The sequence below is a fragment of the Cryptotermes secundus genome, unplaced genomic scaffold, assembly GCF_002891405.2.
Source record: "Cryptotermes secundus unplaced genomic scaffold, Csec_1.0 scaffold763, whole genome shotgun sequence".
Lineage (NCBI taxonomy): Eukaryota > Metazoa > Arthropoda > Insecta > Blattodea > Kalotermitidae > Cryptotermes > Cryptotermes secundus.
Window position 1 is genome coordinate 354521 of NW_019724754.1, and position 15820 is coordinate 370340.

Genomic DNA, 15820 nt, shown 5'->3' on the forward strand with positions numbered 1-15820 from the left:
GGTGGCACGGCATGCGGAACCGCGGTTGGAGGTTCGTCGGCTGCGGGGGTGAAGGTCTTGGTGGTGGTCCCACGGCCTGTCTCGTTTAACATGTAGGCAGGTTTGACCCTATCGGTTGACACGGTGACGAGCCTGTCGCGCACGAGGATTTGCATTGTCTTGTCCTTCCGTGATAGGGCCTGGTAGGGGCCGCTGTAGGGGGGCTCCAATGCTCTGCGAGTCGTGTCCTGCCGGAAGAAGACGTGCGTGCTCTTCTTGACGTCGCTGTGCACGAATGTAGCCGGGGAGGCATGGCGTGTTGCTGGAATTGGTCTGAGGCCGGCCATATATTGGCGAAGTTGGGTGATGAGGTGCGCTGGATCCACTGGCTCGGAAGTCAGAGTTAGCAGCTCTCCTGGTATTCTTAGTGGCTCGCCGTACACGAGCTCAGCTACTGATGCCTTCAGGTCCTGTTTGAATGCCGTGCGGATTCCGAGAACTTGGAGTAGGGCTTCTGTCCAGTGTTGTTCTGCGTGGCACATGATGGCTGCCTTTAGTGTTCGGTGGAAACGTTCCACGAGTCCGTTAGCCGCTGGGTGGTGACCGGTTGTTCGCGAGAGTTGAATGCCACAGAGCTTGGCCAGGGAGTGGAAGAGTTGAGATTCAAACTGACGTCCCTGGTCGGTGGTGATGGTCTGTGGGCAACCGAAGCGGTATATTCAGCCGGTCAGTAGGGCTCGTGCCACTGTGTCGGCTGTGATATCCGGGATGGGGATGGCTTCTGGCCAGCGGGTGAAACGGTCGACTGCAGTGAGGCAGTACGTGTAGCCTCCTGACGTCGGAAGGGGTCCAACAAGGTCTATGTGGACGTGAAGAAATCTGGCTGCCGGCCGTGTAAAGTCGCACAATGGAGTCAATGGGTGGCGGGAGACTTTGGAGCGCTGGCAGGATGACAAGCACGTGCCCAGGTGCGGCAATCCTTCTGCACGCCTGGCCACACGAAACGCTGTGAGACCAGTTTTGCCGTTGCTTTGGTCCCTGGGTGCGACAAATCATGGACAGACTGGAACACTTAATCCAGGTGGTTGAATTGCCTTGGTGAGCATTTGTCCCTTTTCTGTTGGAAAGCGTAGGTGATAGGTTTGTGAAGATGCTGAAGTGGCGCGCTTCCAGCATGTGGCGAAAGTGCTTTACGGCCTTATAGATGGCCAGAAGCTCTCGGTCATACGCACTGTATTTTTGCTGGGCCGGGTTGAGTTTCCTTGAGAAGAATGCCAGGGGCTGCCAGGCGTTCTTGACGCGTTGCTGTAGCACGGCACCCATGGCGGACGTGGAGGCATCTGTGATGAGTGCAAGTGGCGCGGATGGATCGGGGTGAGCCAGTAGAGTGGCGCGTGACAAACTCGCCTTCCACTCTTCGAAGGCCCTGTGGAGCTCCGGTGTCCATGTGATGGGGTGGGAACCCTTGATCTTGGGTCCGGAGAGGACGTCGTGCAGTGGTGCCTGGTGTGCCGCCGCGTGGGGCAGAAATCGCCTATAGTAGTTCAGCATGCCCAGGAAATGGTGGAGCTGACTGGCGGTTTTGGGAGGTTGACATTCCTGGAGGTGAGTCACTCGTTCTTCCAGCGGTTGGGAGCCTTCGGCGGACACCTTATAACCGAGGAAGGTGAACTCAGGTACTCGGAAGACGCACTTCGCCGGGTTGATGAGGATCCCATACTTCTGCAGTCGGTCGAAGAGTGCGCGTACGTGCTGCTCGTGTTCCTCTAGAGACCGGGAGATGAGGATATCATCCAGGTAAGCGAAACAGAAGTAGAGTCCCCGCAGAATGTCGTCCATGAAGCGTTGCAAGGTCTGTGCGGCGTTGCGCAGGCCGAAGGACATGAAGGGGAACTCAAGTGGGCCGAATGGAGTGGTGATGGCCGTCTTCTGTATGTCTTCAGGGTGGACAGGGATTTGATTGTAGGCTCTCACAAGGTCAATTTTGGAAAAGATGGAACAGCTGAAAAGCTGCTGGGAGTAGTCGTGGATATGGCGGACAGGGTAGCAGTCAGGGATGGTTCGGGAGTTGAGCGCTCTGTAGTCGCCGCATGGACGCCATCCGTTGTCTTACTTGGGCACAATGTGTAGTGCCGAGGACCATGAACTGTCTGATCGACGAGCTAAACCATCCCCCAACATGGCGTCGAACTCGGCTTTTGCGATAGCGAGTCGGTCCGGTGCCAGTCGCCGTGGTCGGCAGATTACTGGTGGGCCAGGTACAGTCCTGAAGTTGTGGATGGTTTTGTGTCGTATCTCGCGCTGGACTCCAGCTGGGCAGGTCAGGTCCGGGAACTCTGTGAGGAGGCTGTCGATCGGTGTTTGCTGCTGATTGTCTTTACACTGGGGATCAGTGTGTTGGCCGCTGAGGCCGGGGCTGACAGCGTCGTGAACCCGTCCAGGATGCGGTTATTCCGACAGTCCACCAGGAGACCGAAATGCGACAGGAAGTCCACGCCGATGATAGGATGTGGGACGTGAATTCTCGGCGTAGGCCCAAGTTGAGGCTGAGAGGCAGCCATCCGTATGAGTGGATGGTAGTGCCATTAGCCGCGTACAGGTCATAGTTGGTACGCTCCATGCGTCGATGGACGAGCCTGCGGGGGTATACACAGAGGTCCGAACCCGTGTCGACTAGGAACTGCCGTTTGTTGACTCTGTCCGTTATGAAGAGGCGGCCTGTTGTACCGCAGACATGTGCCGCCGATGATGTCCGCTGCGTCAGTTTCCCTGCTGGCGGTAGGAGCAGGGCGGAGTACAGTTTTGTGCCCGAGCGCCGAAGCGGCGGTGTTACCAGCAGATACTGGATGTGGTGTCACCCCGGGAGGGGGATCTGCTGCCGGGCCGGGAACCCTTGGGACTGGAGCCTCTCTCGGTTTGTTGTCGGACTCCCTGAAGCGGGGATGGAGGCGGTCCTGTTCGGTGCTGAGTGCAGCCACTTGGCGGGACAGTTCAGGGATCTCCTGCCGAAGTGCACCGATGTCTGTGGGTCCATCAAAGCTAGCAAGCGCTGGTTGGACTTCGACCTCGGAGATACGGTCTGCACAGAGGGTTGCGGCCTCCAAGTTGCTCTCGTTCTGGCCGGCGAGGAAGCTCTGCACGTTGCGGGGTAGCCGGCTGGTCCAGACGCTTCGGATGACGTTATCAGACACGCCTGGTGCGAGACTTTTGAGGTACCTCAGGAACTGGGACGGCTTACGGTCGCCAATGTGGGATGTCATGTGAAGAGACAACCACTAGTTGAACGGTCCTGTAGTATTTATTACTGTTGCACCGTATACACAGACGAACTTGCGTTTGAAAAATTGAAGAATAATAATGACAATTCCGACAGATGCCGGATGCTGGGAAGGCAGTCGGAGCTATCGACAGAAAACAAGATCTTACTGTACAAAACCATGCTCAAACCGATATGGACGTACGGGATACCATTATGGGGATCAGCCAGTAACTCAAACATAGAAATTCTCCAACGATTTCAAAGCAAAGTATTACGAATAATAGTTAACGCACCGTGGTATGTGCCGAACACGGTACTACACAAGGACCTAGATGTACCAACAGTACGAGAGGAAATAAAAAAAAAACAGCAAAAAGTATAAAATCAGATTCCAGGCCCATCCGAACGACTTGGCACAAAAACTGCTCGACGACGAAGGTGAAATCAGGAGGCTAAACAGATTTAAACCATCAGATTTACCCACCAGATTCGAATAATACAACACGTAACTGCATACTACTAAGCAGTTAAAATAAGTATTGAGCATGTTCATTGGAACATGCTCACCACGTCAAGTATTCTCTTTCCTTTTCTATATGTAAACCACAAAATGTACTTATTATCCACACTTGATGGATAGATTGTATAATTATTGGAGTTAAATAAAAAAAATAATAACAATGGTTACTTTTACTTGAAGAGACCTATCTGTCCATGGTACTGTCACTCTAAAACATCGCTGACAATACGTCATACCTTAAGCACAAGTCCTGTATGCTGAACGGTATACCCAATATGGAGAGTCTGCTTCACTTCGTGAGTCAAAAATACAGGGTGATTCTAAATACTTGTCGGGCTTTCCGTGGCCTATAATTTTCAAACCTGAAGTAATGAAATTAAACTGCTTACGGAATATCAAAGTATAACTAAAAACATTTGGCAACGCTGTACTAACTGCACTGATGTCTGGGAGAATATGACGTCATACCTCAAATGGTGACTACTCAAGCAAGGTGCGTGCTTTGGTTTTTCGAAACGAAGTCCGTTATTCAGTTCCAACTCGTTACAGAACTCAATATGAAAGAGATCCACCTTCAGACAATGTTATCCGACGCTGGTTAAAGCAACCTCAAGAGACCGGTAGTGTTCTGCACCGAAAAGGAGCGGGAAGACCGAGCACTTGGCATGAAGTCGTTGATCGAATCCAGGAAGCGTTTTCTGGAAGCCCTCTAAAATCAACTAGACGAGTTTCTGCCATTAGGTATACCAAAAGCGATTGTTTGCAGGGTTCTTCAAAACCGCCTAAAGTCAATAACAACTTTTTGAGTTACACTTTCATATTCCGCAAGCAGTTTTATTTTGTTTCTTCCGGTTTGAAGATTATAGGCCTAGAAAACCCCGTCAGTAATTTAGAATCACTCTGCAGACTATATTAACTTCATCATGACAACAGAACAAGACACGTCATTATTTATGTCTCAGCCTCAAAGACCTTTTAGACGCAGTATGACGCATCATTTGTAGACCTGCTGTCGAAAAACCAGAGAAATTCACATTAAAATCTGAGACAGAGGGCACGTATTCTTTTGTACATTATATTCAATAAAATCACAGTAATACCGAGCGTGATATCTCGTCAGTATCATGGAAAACGTTAAAAACGCCGATACAATTCATTCGGTATCAAACTGACTTCCCAAAACGTCATATTTTGAAATACATTCGTTTGAGCCTACTTAGGTACGCAAAACTTAATTAAGCCCCAAGAGCAGTGTTCTGAAAACCAGTGATTTATGAACACAACTCGATGCCACGTCAGGTTATTTGAGCCAATTAACGTCAAACCTGTGGTCATTTTATCTATCTGATGACGTATATATGAAAAGAAATCCGGGCATAACATGGGTTCAAATGCGTCTGACAGTCATAGGCTTGCTTCATACTGACGCCGTGTACACATTGTTCACTGTCGAATTAATCTCTCCCCCCCCACCCTTCCAGACTCCACTGCCAATCCACCACTTACTGTACCCCATTTCCCCCACACCCACAATTTCAACTACCGTCAACTGTCAAGTGCAACACTGTGAATATGAAAAGTGAATACCAAAATTCAGTAACTTTTAGCACTTGATACTGAATAACCAGTGGCGTATAGCCGACAAGGGATGGTCCTCCACCTTGGAGGTTTGGCATGGGGCTTACAACTCACAGCAAAAAAAAAAGTTTACTTTCAGATAACACAAAGGGCCTCGGCTCTGGACGGATTCTTTGGATAAACGACGGTAAGCTAAGGAAAATGGAAACTATAGAAACAGCGTGCACAGACTTGCAACTTCGGCCAGAAACAGAAACATTTAAACGCCCTAGGGTGCAATCCTGTTTCGTACTCCGGAAGCCCTGAGTTCAAAACACAGCACACATACCGGAAATCCTGACTGACCTTCTCATGATTTTTATCAGCCCTATCCGCGAACAGCCAAAGTACAGACGAGAAAATACTACGCTACTTGGTAATTGTTTGCAACGTCGCCAGTATCTCGATCGATTCCTTCCGGATATTTTCCAATTCATCACTGATCTATGAATGTACCATTCGATGCTCTGTATTCTAACAGTGCCGTACAATAACCCGCAAAGAACATTAACACTTCCGTCTTCTTCGGAGATTTGACACTGTCTAGTCTGGTAGATGGGTACCAGTAACGCTGACAACTACATGAGAAACTGGGGCGGGCAAAATGATGTAATGTTTCAAGGTGAACTTCAGTTCTCAAAGCGGTGATGTGACGCCGTGTAGTCTGGTACAAATTAACCGACCGATCTTGGGGGTTAAAATATCCATTTATGATTTATTTTGCGACGTTGTCAGTAGTTCAGAATATATATAAACGGCAGGGCGATTAATGACAGATGAACTGGAAAGGACGCGGAAGAAAGCGCTTATGGCATATATGAATATACTATCCTAACATTCGCCTAGAGAGACTGGGGAAGACCGTGAAAATACATCAGTAAGGGAAGTCGGTATCCCGGCACAGAATCGAACCGTGCACCTCCCTAACAGTCAGACGACTTGCTCAGTGTCAGGATCCAAGTTATGCTTCTTGCCCGATGGTCGACCCTGAAGGTGGAGGCATTATGTTCCTTCACTGCGTCACGCCTCTGAAGACAGTGAGCCTCCCCCAAATATTTTCCGCAGTTATGATTCCTATTCAAGGCATGACGTAATGATGCTCCAAGATGCACCTTACTGCACCGCTGACAGTAGCTACGTGCGGGGAAGGCAATAACACGCATAACAAGAGGTAGAAACAGTCCGTCATTCAGCAGTCCGCTCCACCTCGCCTAATGATCCCAAAATATCCAGGCGAGGGATTTCCTCAACAGTAATGAGTTGATCTAGATCTGCAGCTCTTAGAGCGGGGGTTTGTGACGCCGTGTAGCCGGGAACAAGCTTAGCGACGATTAGGCTACACACACTGCTTTAATTTTCACGGAAGAAGCATACGCCAAGCAAGTAACCGGCAAAACACAGTGTCACATGGCAGGATGCGACGTGTTCTTCAATATAAGTTCACTGCACACGGAACAATCCTTAGTTACAAATGTAACGGGCTTTAACGCAGGCTACATGGCGTCCTGCACAACTTCAGGATGAGCTTAACGATTGGAAATAAAAAGAAAATACGTGCATTCGCGTTTCACATAAAGCGGCAAAAGTTTCTCTCGGAAAAAGACTTCAATCTGTTAAATGGGGAGGGGCCGCTGCAATAGAGGGCACCAGTCGTACAAGGGCAAAACTGCAGCTTACAGCACAGCTGTAGCCATATACACCACGTACTTCGCCACGACATGCACTCATAGCTTTCTTTACAATTTTCAGAATAACGTCATATTCCGAAACAGCGTTAAGCAGCTCATCTTAAATGGATTACGTTTCCAACTCGGTGGGAACAAGAGACAACCAACAGCGGTGGTTATGAAGAACACTATCTTCTGGAATATAACGCCGAAACGTCGAGTTACTTTCAGTGCCCTACACGACGTCATATCTCAGAAGATAGTAGTCTTCAACAGAGAATGATCAGTAGACGAAAGGGAGGACCACACACCCAAGGATAAGACCTAAGTAGGATGTTTACACTGTGGCATGTAGGCCCATTGCTAGGCAACGACCGCGACAAAAGCAGCTATACACTACTCGTTCAAAGGAAATGGCGGCAACATATTCGTAAGACTCAACAATGGAGTAAATGGGAAGCGGTGTTCTCTACGCGGTGCGTGCGATGGCTACGTGATGCAACAATGGAACTGTTGGGAGATGTGTTTTCTGTGCGGTACGTGCCGAGGTATTATAAACAGGCCAAGTCTTACATGTTTGGTGAGTAGTGAGAAAGTTGCCGGCCAGTAAGGATGTCAACACTGAAGCTGTGGAAGATACCGCGTTGCAAGCCGCTACCGGGCGACAACCGGTGATGATAAGCAGACTGAGAAGACCTAGTGCGTGCTGTAGTGAATTGTAGAGTGTGTGAATTAGCGATAGCGCTATAGTTACTTGTAGTTACGATTTGTTAAGTGCGTAATAAATCCAATTACCAATCTAAACCCCGCCTACAGTCATTCATACGCGTAAGAATATGGTATTTAGGCGGAATCTATGCTTGAAGGGTCATATTCAGGATACTGCTTGCTCACTTGCAGATGCAGTTCCGGACCGAACGCGGAAGTTTCTCACAGAACAGGGAGTTCTACAGGCAACGCTCGGTTCAAATTTTGGCCAGAACATCCGCTGTACTGACTCAGTCTCTTTGAGCAAATGCTGGGAAGGCCAGAATCACTTCCTTCCACATCCTTTGCAATTCATCAGTCGCCCCATAACCTCCACTCTCCACACTCACAACAAAGGCGCGACACAACCACATACAGCTTCAGTTCAATCCCACTGCGCCCAGGGCTCTCACAACGGTCACTTCTGGGAACGGATGTCGTGACCTTAAGTGAACAACAAGCAAGAAAAAAGCAAGTTTTTCGTTATTTTCCTTGCTCGCAGCTGGCAAACACCATGACAATGCCTCAAACTGGGGCAGGACAACTTCCTACCACAACCTCGCCAATCTAATGAACATATATAATTTTTACCGTCAACGGCCCGGCCGCCTTACCCACGGCACCCATTATATAGGAGGTTTGGTGAGTCCTAAGGCCGGTTCGGGCTCTGTGGACAGAAGAAAAATCTTATCCCAGCCAGGAATCGGACCCCGTCAGTCCGTTCCGTAGCTCGTCACTATAGCAACTGAGCTATCCCGGTTCCTTCCATAACCAATTCTTACCTAAATTCTGATGTGGCTATGCGAGGGTAAGATTTAAAGGTTTCACAATGGTAAAGATTTACACTACTGTCATCTGAGTTATGACACCGTGTAGTTTGGTACGTGGCAAAAAAAATCGCGGGAAATGACAGGATAGAAACTATGAAGATAAAGGCAGAATGATCTCTCGCAAACACCGATACTTACCAAGCTACACGGTGTCATTATCTTAAAAATCACAATTCGATATATGAGACTTACCAAGCGATACATTTACAGCACAGCGCCATGACACACAAACCAATCGCACTCATCAGCGAATTAACTATTCAGTAAATTAATGGATGAGAAACTGACTGCTGTGTTTATAAAGTACGGGCTGTCAAACGATTTTAAATATTTAAACCGATTAAGTATTTATCATAGCAAATCGAAATGATGGTCAAGATTAAATTACGAGCAGATTACGTTTCGGAAATGTTTTCTGCCGTTCAGCACAGAATCTTGTAGCTTCGCAAATACAATAAAGAGGGAATATTAAAATATACAAACATGCCGTATTACATGTTGTTTTATGCGGGTGTTAAGGCCATAATGGACGAGATACTGGGTTCGAACATCGGTCAGGACACTGATTCCCATGCCCAAAGTTCCTCACCGCTGTCTCTCCTGGCAAACGGTGGGACACCAAAAGACGCCATTAATCCCGTAAAGTACACCACAAAAAATACAGGTGTGAAACTTGGTACTTCACTCTCACAGACAAATGCAGAGCTTTGCAGAACTAAAGACAATCAGCCCTTTCCACAACCCAAGGCTGTCTTACGCTAACATGACGAAAGGCTCAGCTGTTCCAGGTATAACTTCATTGCCTTCGCATCTGCCATGCCTTAACCACGAAGCTTCTGTGTTCATTTAATTGTTTAACTATAGTTCATTGTTGAGGCACTGTGCTACAAGCCGGAAGGTCGCGGGTTCGATTTCCGATGTCACTAGATTTTCTTCAATTGACCTAATCCTTCCAGCCGCACTATGGCCCTGGTGTCAACTCAGCCTCTAACATAAATGAGTACCAGGGATCCTCCTGGGTATGAAGGGCAGAACGATGCTGTCCATAGCTGATGTTATATAAAATAAAATTGTTGGATGTTCAGTGAATAATGAGTTGGAAAATAATGTTTAAGGAAGAGGTCGTAGCCTGACTTAAGCACTTTCCAGACATTCTCCTTTAGTAACTACAGAGAACCACAAGGATCCTCAAGGACGATGATCTGTCTACAGGTACCAAGATCTGAACCCTGGACTTCACAAATACGAGGCAGGAGTGCTACTACTGAACCGGGGCGCTCGGTAACACTGTATCTAGTACGTGACGTTTGCTTCTTGAAGGACGCTTCCAACGTCGAAACTGTACAGCATCGGCTGCTAGGACGTTAGAAGTTTGACAAAGTCGATAGGATTTGGAAGGAATCGATCGTTGCCTGAGATACTATCCCAGAATTTACATGGAAAAACTGCGGAAAACCACGCTAAACGGGCCCGAGATTCGAACCGTGCACGCCAAAAATGAAAGCGTAGAGGTGAAGGATTATAACGTTTAGTAGCAAAAACCACAAACGGGTATTTACACATTCTGAAGCTCATTCAAAACACAAATGCACACAAAACGACATCTCCATGTTAGTTGCTGTTGTGGGTCTTATTTGTAATTTTGCTGCTTCTTCCCTGTGGAGCAATAAGCCCCAAGCAGGGGCCGGATTACTGCAGATTGTTGGGGGCGCTGAGTCCTGTCGCGTCGGCCGCTAGCTGCTGGTCTCCAAGCAGCCGAGGTCATCAAATGACGTCACCGGTTTCCATAGCAACCGAGCCAAATGACGCGCATCCAAAGCTGCGACCCCATTATCGTCGGCAGGTTCCACGCTTCGCAATTCCACGGCACTTGTGCGCACAAATTTCTTTTAAAATAATGATAAAAGATTAAATATCCAACGTTACGACTAAGGGAAAGATCCCGGACAAGTCTGCAGTAAGTTAATCCTCCCTCATAATAGGGTAAAGCTGTCCTTATTAAGCACTACGCCATGAAGGCGTATGGGCGTGTGGATGTATAGATCCAAACTCTTCTTGACCTCGGTACTAGTTCGAAGTGAGTGGTCAGCTTCACGCCCGGGCAAAGAGCCCCCGGTACCCACTGGACATGAGGTTTGGTGGACCCCAGAGGCGGTCTGGACGACCCGGAGAAGTGAAAATTCTTGCCGCCATCGGGGCTTAAGCTCCGACCCCATTGGTCGTCCAGCCCGTAGTCAGTCGCTATACCGACTATTAAGAAATTCAGTTCCTACCTCACAGGAAACACCATGTTTCGATAACAGAAAAAAAAAAGCCGGCTTCTGCTGGTTGGGCAAATAACCGCTGTTTCTTGTGATGACATCCAGCCTTCTGTCCGATGGGTACCAGGGGCTCTTTCCACGGGGGTAAAGCGGCATGGGCGTGAAGCTGGTCACTCAGCAGAACGGCATCTTCGGTGTGACGGTTTTGGTTCCCATCGTGTTCCGAAGACGAAATCTATTCCGTCATACACTGACGTAATGATTATGTTGCTACCTCATAATTATGCACTCTCAAAAAGTTTTCGACGCAATAACACACAATAGTGTGGGCCATTTTACTTGGCCAGTGAAGGTCGGGCTGAGGTGACGTACTGAGCCTCCCCGGTTATAAGACTGCACTGCCGTGCTGCTGCGTCTTACCTGATGAGAGAAGGGTTGGCGGCCCGCGGGCCCTGGGCCAGGCCCCGGCGGTGTCGGATAGCGGGGCGGATACGGCGGATACTGGTGCTGTTGTTGTGAGCCCGACTGTGGCACGGGAGGTGGTGGCTGCTGCTGCTGCTGTTGGGGCTGCGGCTGGGGTCCAGGTTGCTGTTGTTGCGGAGGAAAACTTCCTCCAGGCCCGGGAGCTCCGGGACCCGCACCTAAATATGGCGGCTGACTTCCCCGAGGGACTCCACCCTGCAAGCACAAATATCAGGCATGTAGGGTGCCGTTACTTCAGCAACCTGTTCCACTGACGTATCAGTCGTTCCGTCTTTAATGCAACTCTGTTCTCAGCCTGTCCCCAATTTAAAATCACAATCGGCCTTACTTGGCCATCCTCAGGCAACGGTTCACTTTCCGAAACCGCCAAATTCCCCTAGTAAGTAAAAGGTAAAGCTATCCCTGTAACAGGCCGTGGAGGCCCATAGGGTTGTGGGATGTTGAGGTTCCCACATTTTCTGGACAATCGGCTGACAGACGGCGGTGAGGTTGTCAGCCTTACGCGCCGGCCGCCCTTTACCCTCAGGAAGATTCCTGGTACTCATTTATGTCAGAGGCTGAGTCGACCCCAGGGCCATAGTGCGGCTGGAAGGATTAGGTCAATTAAAAAAAAATCCAATGACCTCATCGGGACTTGAACACGCAACCTTCGGGCTTGTAGCATAGTGCCTCAACGAACTACGCCACCGCGTTCCACTATTTCAATGCTACTGCACTTCCGTCGTCCACACTAAAATACATTTGTTTGAAAACATAACTCTTTGTCCTTTCCCGTGCTATTTTCCTCCTGCGGTGTCCGTGTTCTTTTATTCAGCCTGAGGTAGTGCAGTGTGGCGGTTTCGAGAAGTGAACAGTTGCCTGAGGATGGCCAAGTGAGGCCGAAACCTGTAGCAGTGATTGTGATTTTTCTTATTTTACATTAAGGACACACTGTGAACAGAGCTGCATTAATAAACAAGGAAGTGACTGTGTATATGTGGGATATCAGGTTCTCACAGCTGTAACTATCTTGCGGGATATAATGCCCAGCAGCCCGGTGAAAGTCAACAGAAGTGAGAAAATGAAAGTCCATTAAATCTAATAGATCGCTAGTCTATGCGAATATTGTATTATTATTATTATTATTATTATTTTACTACATAAACCGCACTGATTCGTATTTTGTTGTTGGCCTCTGGGAAAAAAGTTTTCACGTAAATAAATATGAATACCATTATTATTATTATTATTATTATTATTATTATTATTATTATATGCGACGTTTTCCTTGTGCTCAATAATTACGCAGTAAATCACGAAGATGTATGAGGTGGAAGTATAGTTCACGATTTCTTCAACTTGATACTAAATGGAAGGCGAGTGGTCAGCTTCACGTGCCGACCAATTAACCCCTGTGGACACATCCCGACAGCAGGCAGGAGTGCGCCAGAGCCGGGTCTGGACGCCTCAGAGATGAGAAACACTCACTGACCCTGCTGAGTATCGCATCGCGATTCCTCGGTCGACCAAATCCTGGCCTAGTCTCTTATATTATTATTCTTAGTAGTAATATCATTATCTTCATATTTCAAGGTATCCTGTCCGTGAGCACTATATGGAGGTGAGTTGTCAGCTTCGCGGTCCGGCCGCTTCACCCCCGGTATTCATTGGATAAGAGGCTGGGCACCAGAGCCAGTCTGGACGCTGTGGAGAAGATAAAATCTGGCCGTCCAGCCTGTTGCTATACTGACAGTGGCTGTTGATATGCTGCGCTTCCTTCTAGTTTCCGTTTTGCAGTGCTTGCCCGAAATTGCCTACTTGTGGCTTATGTAACTGAACCAAGCCTGCTGAGCTGCTTGCTTTTGCTTCTTACTTTTCGACACTGAAGATGGAGATAACAAGATCCTCCGAAACGTTGGCGAACTTCTATCGTACCACACGACGTCACACGCCAGAAATCGGAGCCCTTTACAACACATTTTGTCGTCTACGTGACACAACTTTCACTTGTACACCAATAGCTACACTTTGTTTCTTATTTTTCGACACTGAAGATGGAGGTAGCAAGATCCTCCGAAACGTTGGCGAACTTCTATCGTATCACACGACGTCACACGAAAGAAATCGGCGCTCTTTACAACACATTTTGTCGTCTAAGTGACACAACTTTCACTTGTACACCAATAACTACACTTTGTTTCTTACTTTTCGACACTGAAGATGGAGATAGCATGATCCTCCGAAACGTTGGCGAACTTCTATCGTACCACACGACGTCACACGCCAGAAATCGGCGCTCTTTACAACACATTTTGTCATCTAAGTGACACAACTTTCACTTGTACACCAATAACTACACGATGTCTGAAGTCTGGATGTTTCGTGTATAGGGTGTTTGCGAAGCCTACTCTCACACCCATATCTGAAACGTATCGAATGTCACAACGTGAAGACAGTTAACTAAGGTCGCATCAACTGGGAATCCCCAATCTGAATATCGATATATGAAGTCGACTGCGGTAGGCGTACGTGTCCTCACACTGTCGCGTTACACATGAACGAGAATACACGCACGAGCCTGCATGTAGATAAGCCTGGTCATACATAATTCCTGGGTTCCCACGTCCGCGCACAACTTACTACGTTCCAGATTTATACGTCACGGAAGTTAAAAACAGTTCATTCACATTTTTATCTATATAACAGCTTATAAGTGTGGGATGGGGGGTGGGGAGGGTAAAGACCTTGAAAATTACGTCATCTAATTTGTATTCCTTCCCCTTAAATCCTCTTCCCACTAAACCCAACCCAGTCACAGTGATTCCCCTCCGCCCCCCTTCAGCGCGCAATATGACTCATCAATACACGGAAGTGTCTTTACGAATTGCTCCACACAACAGTGCGTCGCAGGGCGCCCCGCAGAATTCATTTCGAGGGACGCGGTCACCGCTACCAAAATTACAAAACTGAGAACGTACTTGTCTTTTAAGAGCTGCTCTATCTACGCAATGTTTCAACCCGAATCCGATTTGAACTGCATAAAAACCGAATGTTAAATTACATATAAATGAAACAGTCGTTCCCATGTACATAACAAGAAGTTGTGGTAAGAATCGCATTTCCTTTTACACGACACGGGGCACATTCAACAATTTTACTGTAGCGTGTATCCGTTGCCACGACAACGTGTCTACCGAGCCACTGCCTAGCAACTATAGGAGGATACACATTCACACACACAGACCGACGGGGTTATGAAGTACGCCGTTGAGATGATCTCACGTGTCATGATATACATACCATAGACTGGTTCGAACATTCAAATGTTAATTGGAGGGGGGTACACAGACAGCAAGGCGATCTCATGAGCCTAGTTATATATACAGTAGAACTTGGTTATAACGTCATCAAAGGGACCTAAAAATAGTGTTGTTATAAACGAATGCCGTTGTAACCGAAATGGGCACTTCCACAGTAGCCTTATATTAGTCACGTAAAAATCTACCAAAACCGAGTTAAAATGTTGCATTTTTTAGTGAAATACGTAGTTAAGTACAGACTAACGTAACATTAACGTGGAATTGCCCAAATGTGTAATATCAAAGACATATTACAGCGCTTTTCACTGACAATACACATCGCACTAATACTGTATATTAAAGGTAGGCCTACTCACCAAATTACAGTAGATTACATCAATTGTTGTGCCTTACTGTACCTAGATACGAGTACAGTAATCAGTTATCTTCATCTGTTTCCTGTTACTTTCCCAATACACACTTTCTAAATTACGTTCAATGTCCATATCAGAGAAATTCAGGAATGAAAATGACGTTACATACGAGGTTGATGCATTTGTGCATGTCGTACTAAGCAAGGTATAAAAACAGTTGCTTTATGAGGAATTAGTTCGTACCATTGAATATCTGACGCAATAGACAAGGTGTCGCAGAACCCGATGTTGCTATAACCAAGTTTTACTGTATATATTTTCAAAATAGAAAACGTAGACTAGAAATGCATTGAAAACTACACAGTAGACTCGCAACTTACGCGGAGGTTACGTTCCAAACACGGCGCGTACATGCAATTTCGCGGAGTCAGTATTGAAGTCGTCCAATTTAAGGTAGTGATTAAATTGGGATATTAAGAGTAAGACTTGGTGGAAGCGGAGTATAAACAGCTGACACTCATATTCCCGCGGCACGGAATAGTGGTGCCACAGTGTCAGTTGTTACGTGAAGCCAATATAAATACATATATTACCAGCAAAGGATGCCGCTCATCGTATGAAATATTACACTTCGCAGCTGCAGTCCAGCGAGGTCTCAGGAATCGTTGGGAATATCGCTGGACCAGCGGCTTCGAAGATATAATTGTAAGATGGTATTGGAGGATTCAAAGTTGTAACACCCGCCTTCCGTTTGAATGATCGAATGAGAAGCGATTATGGAATATATCTGCGAGGGTGGGAGAAT

General features: G+C 47.3%; 1 protein-coding gene across 11 annotated transcripts in view; it reads right to left on the reverse strand.

The window, feature by feature from the left end:
- LOC111862945 (trithorax group protein osa) overlaps positions 1-15820 on the reverse strand; it is a 278921-nt gene that overhangs the window by 143247 nt on the left and 119854 nt on the right. For all 11 annotated transcript variants that reach the window (XM_023848824.2, XM_023848822.2, XM_023848820.2 and 8 more), the window contains exon 2: positions 11301-11558. In XM_023848824.2, the coding sequence (XP_023704592.1) occupies positions 11301-11558 (258 nt within the window). The remainder of the gene's footprint in view (positions 1-11300; positions 11559-15820) is intronic.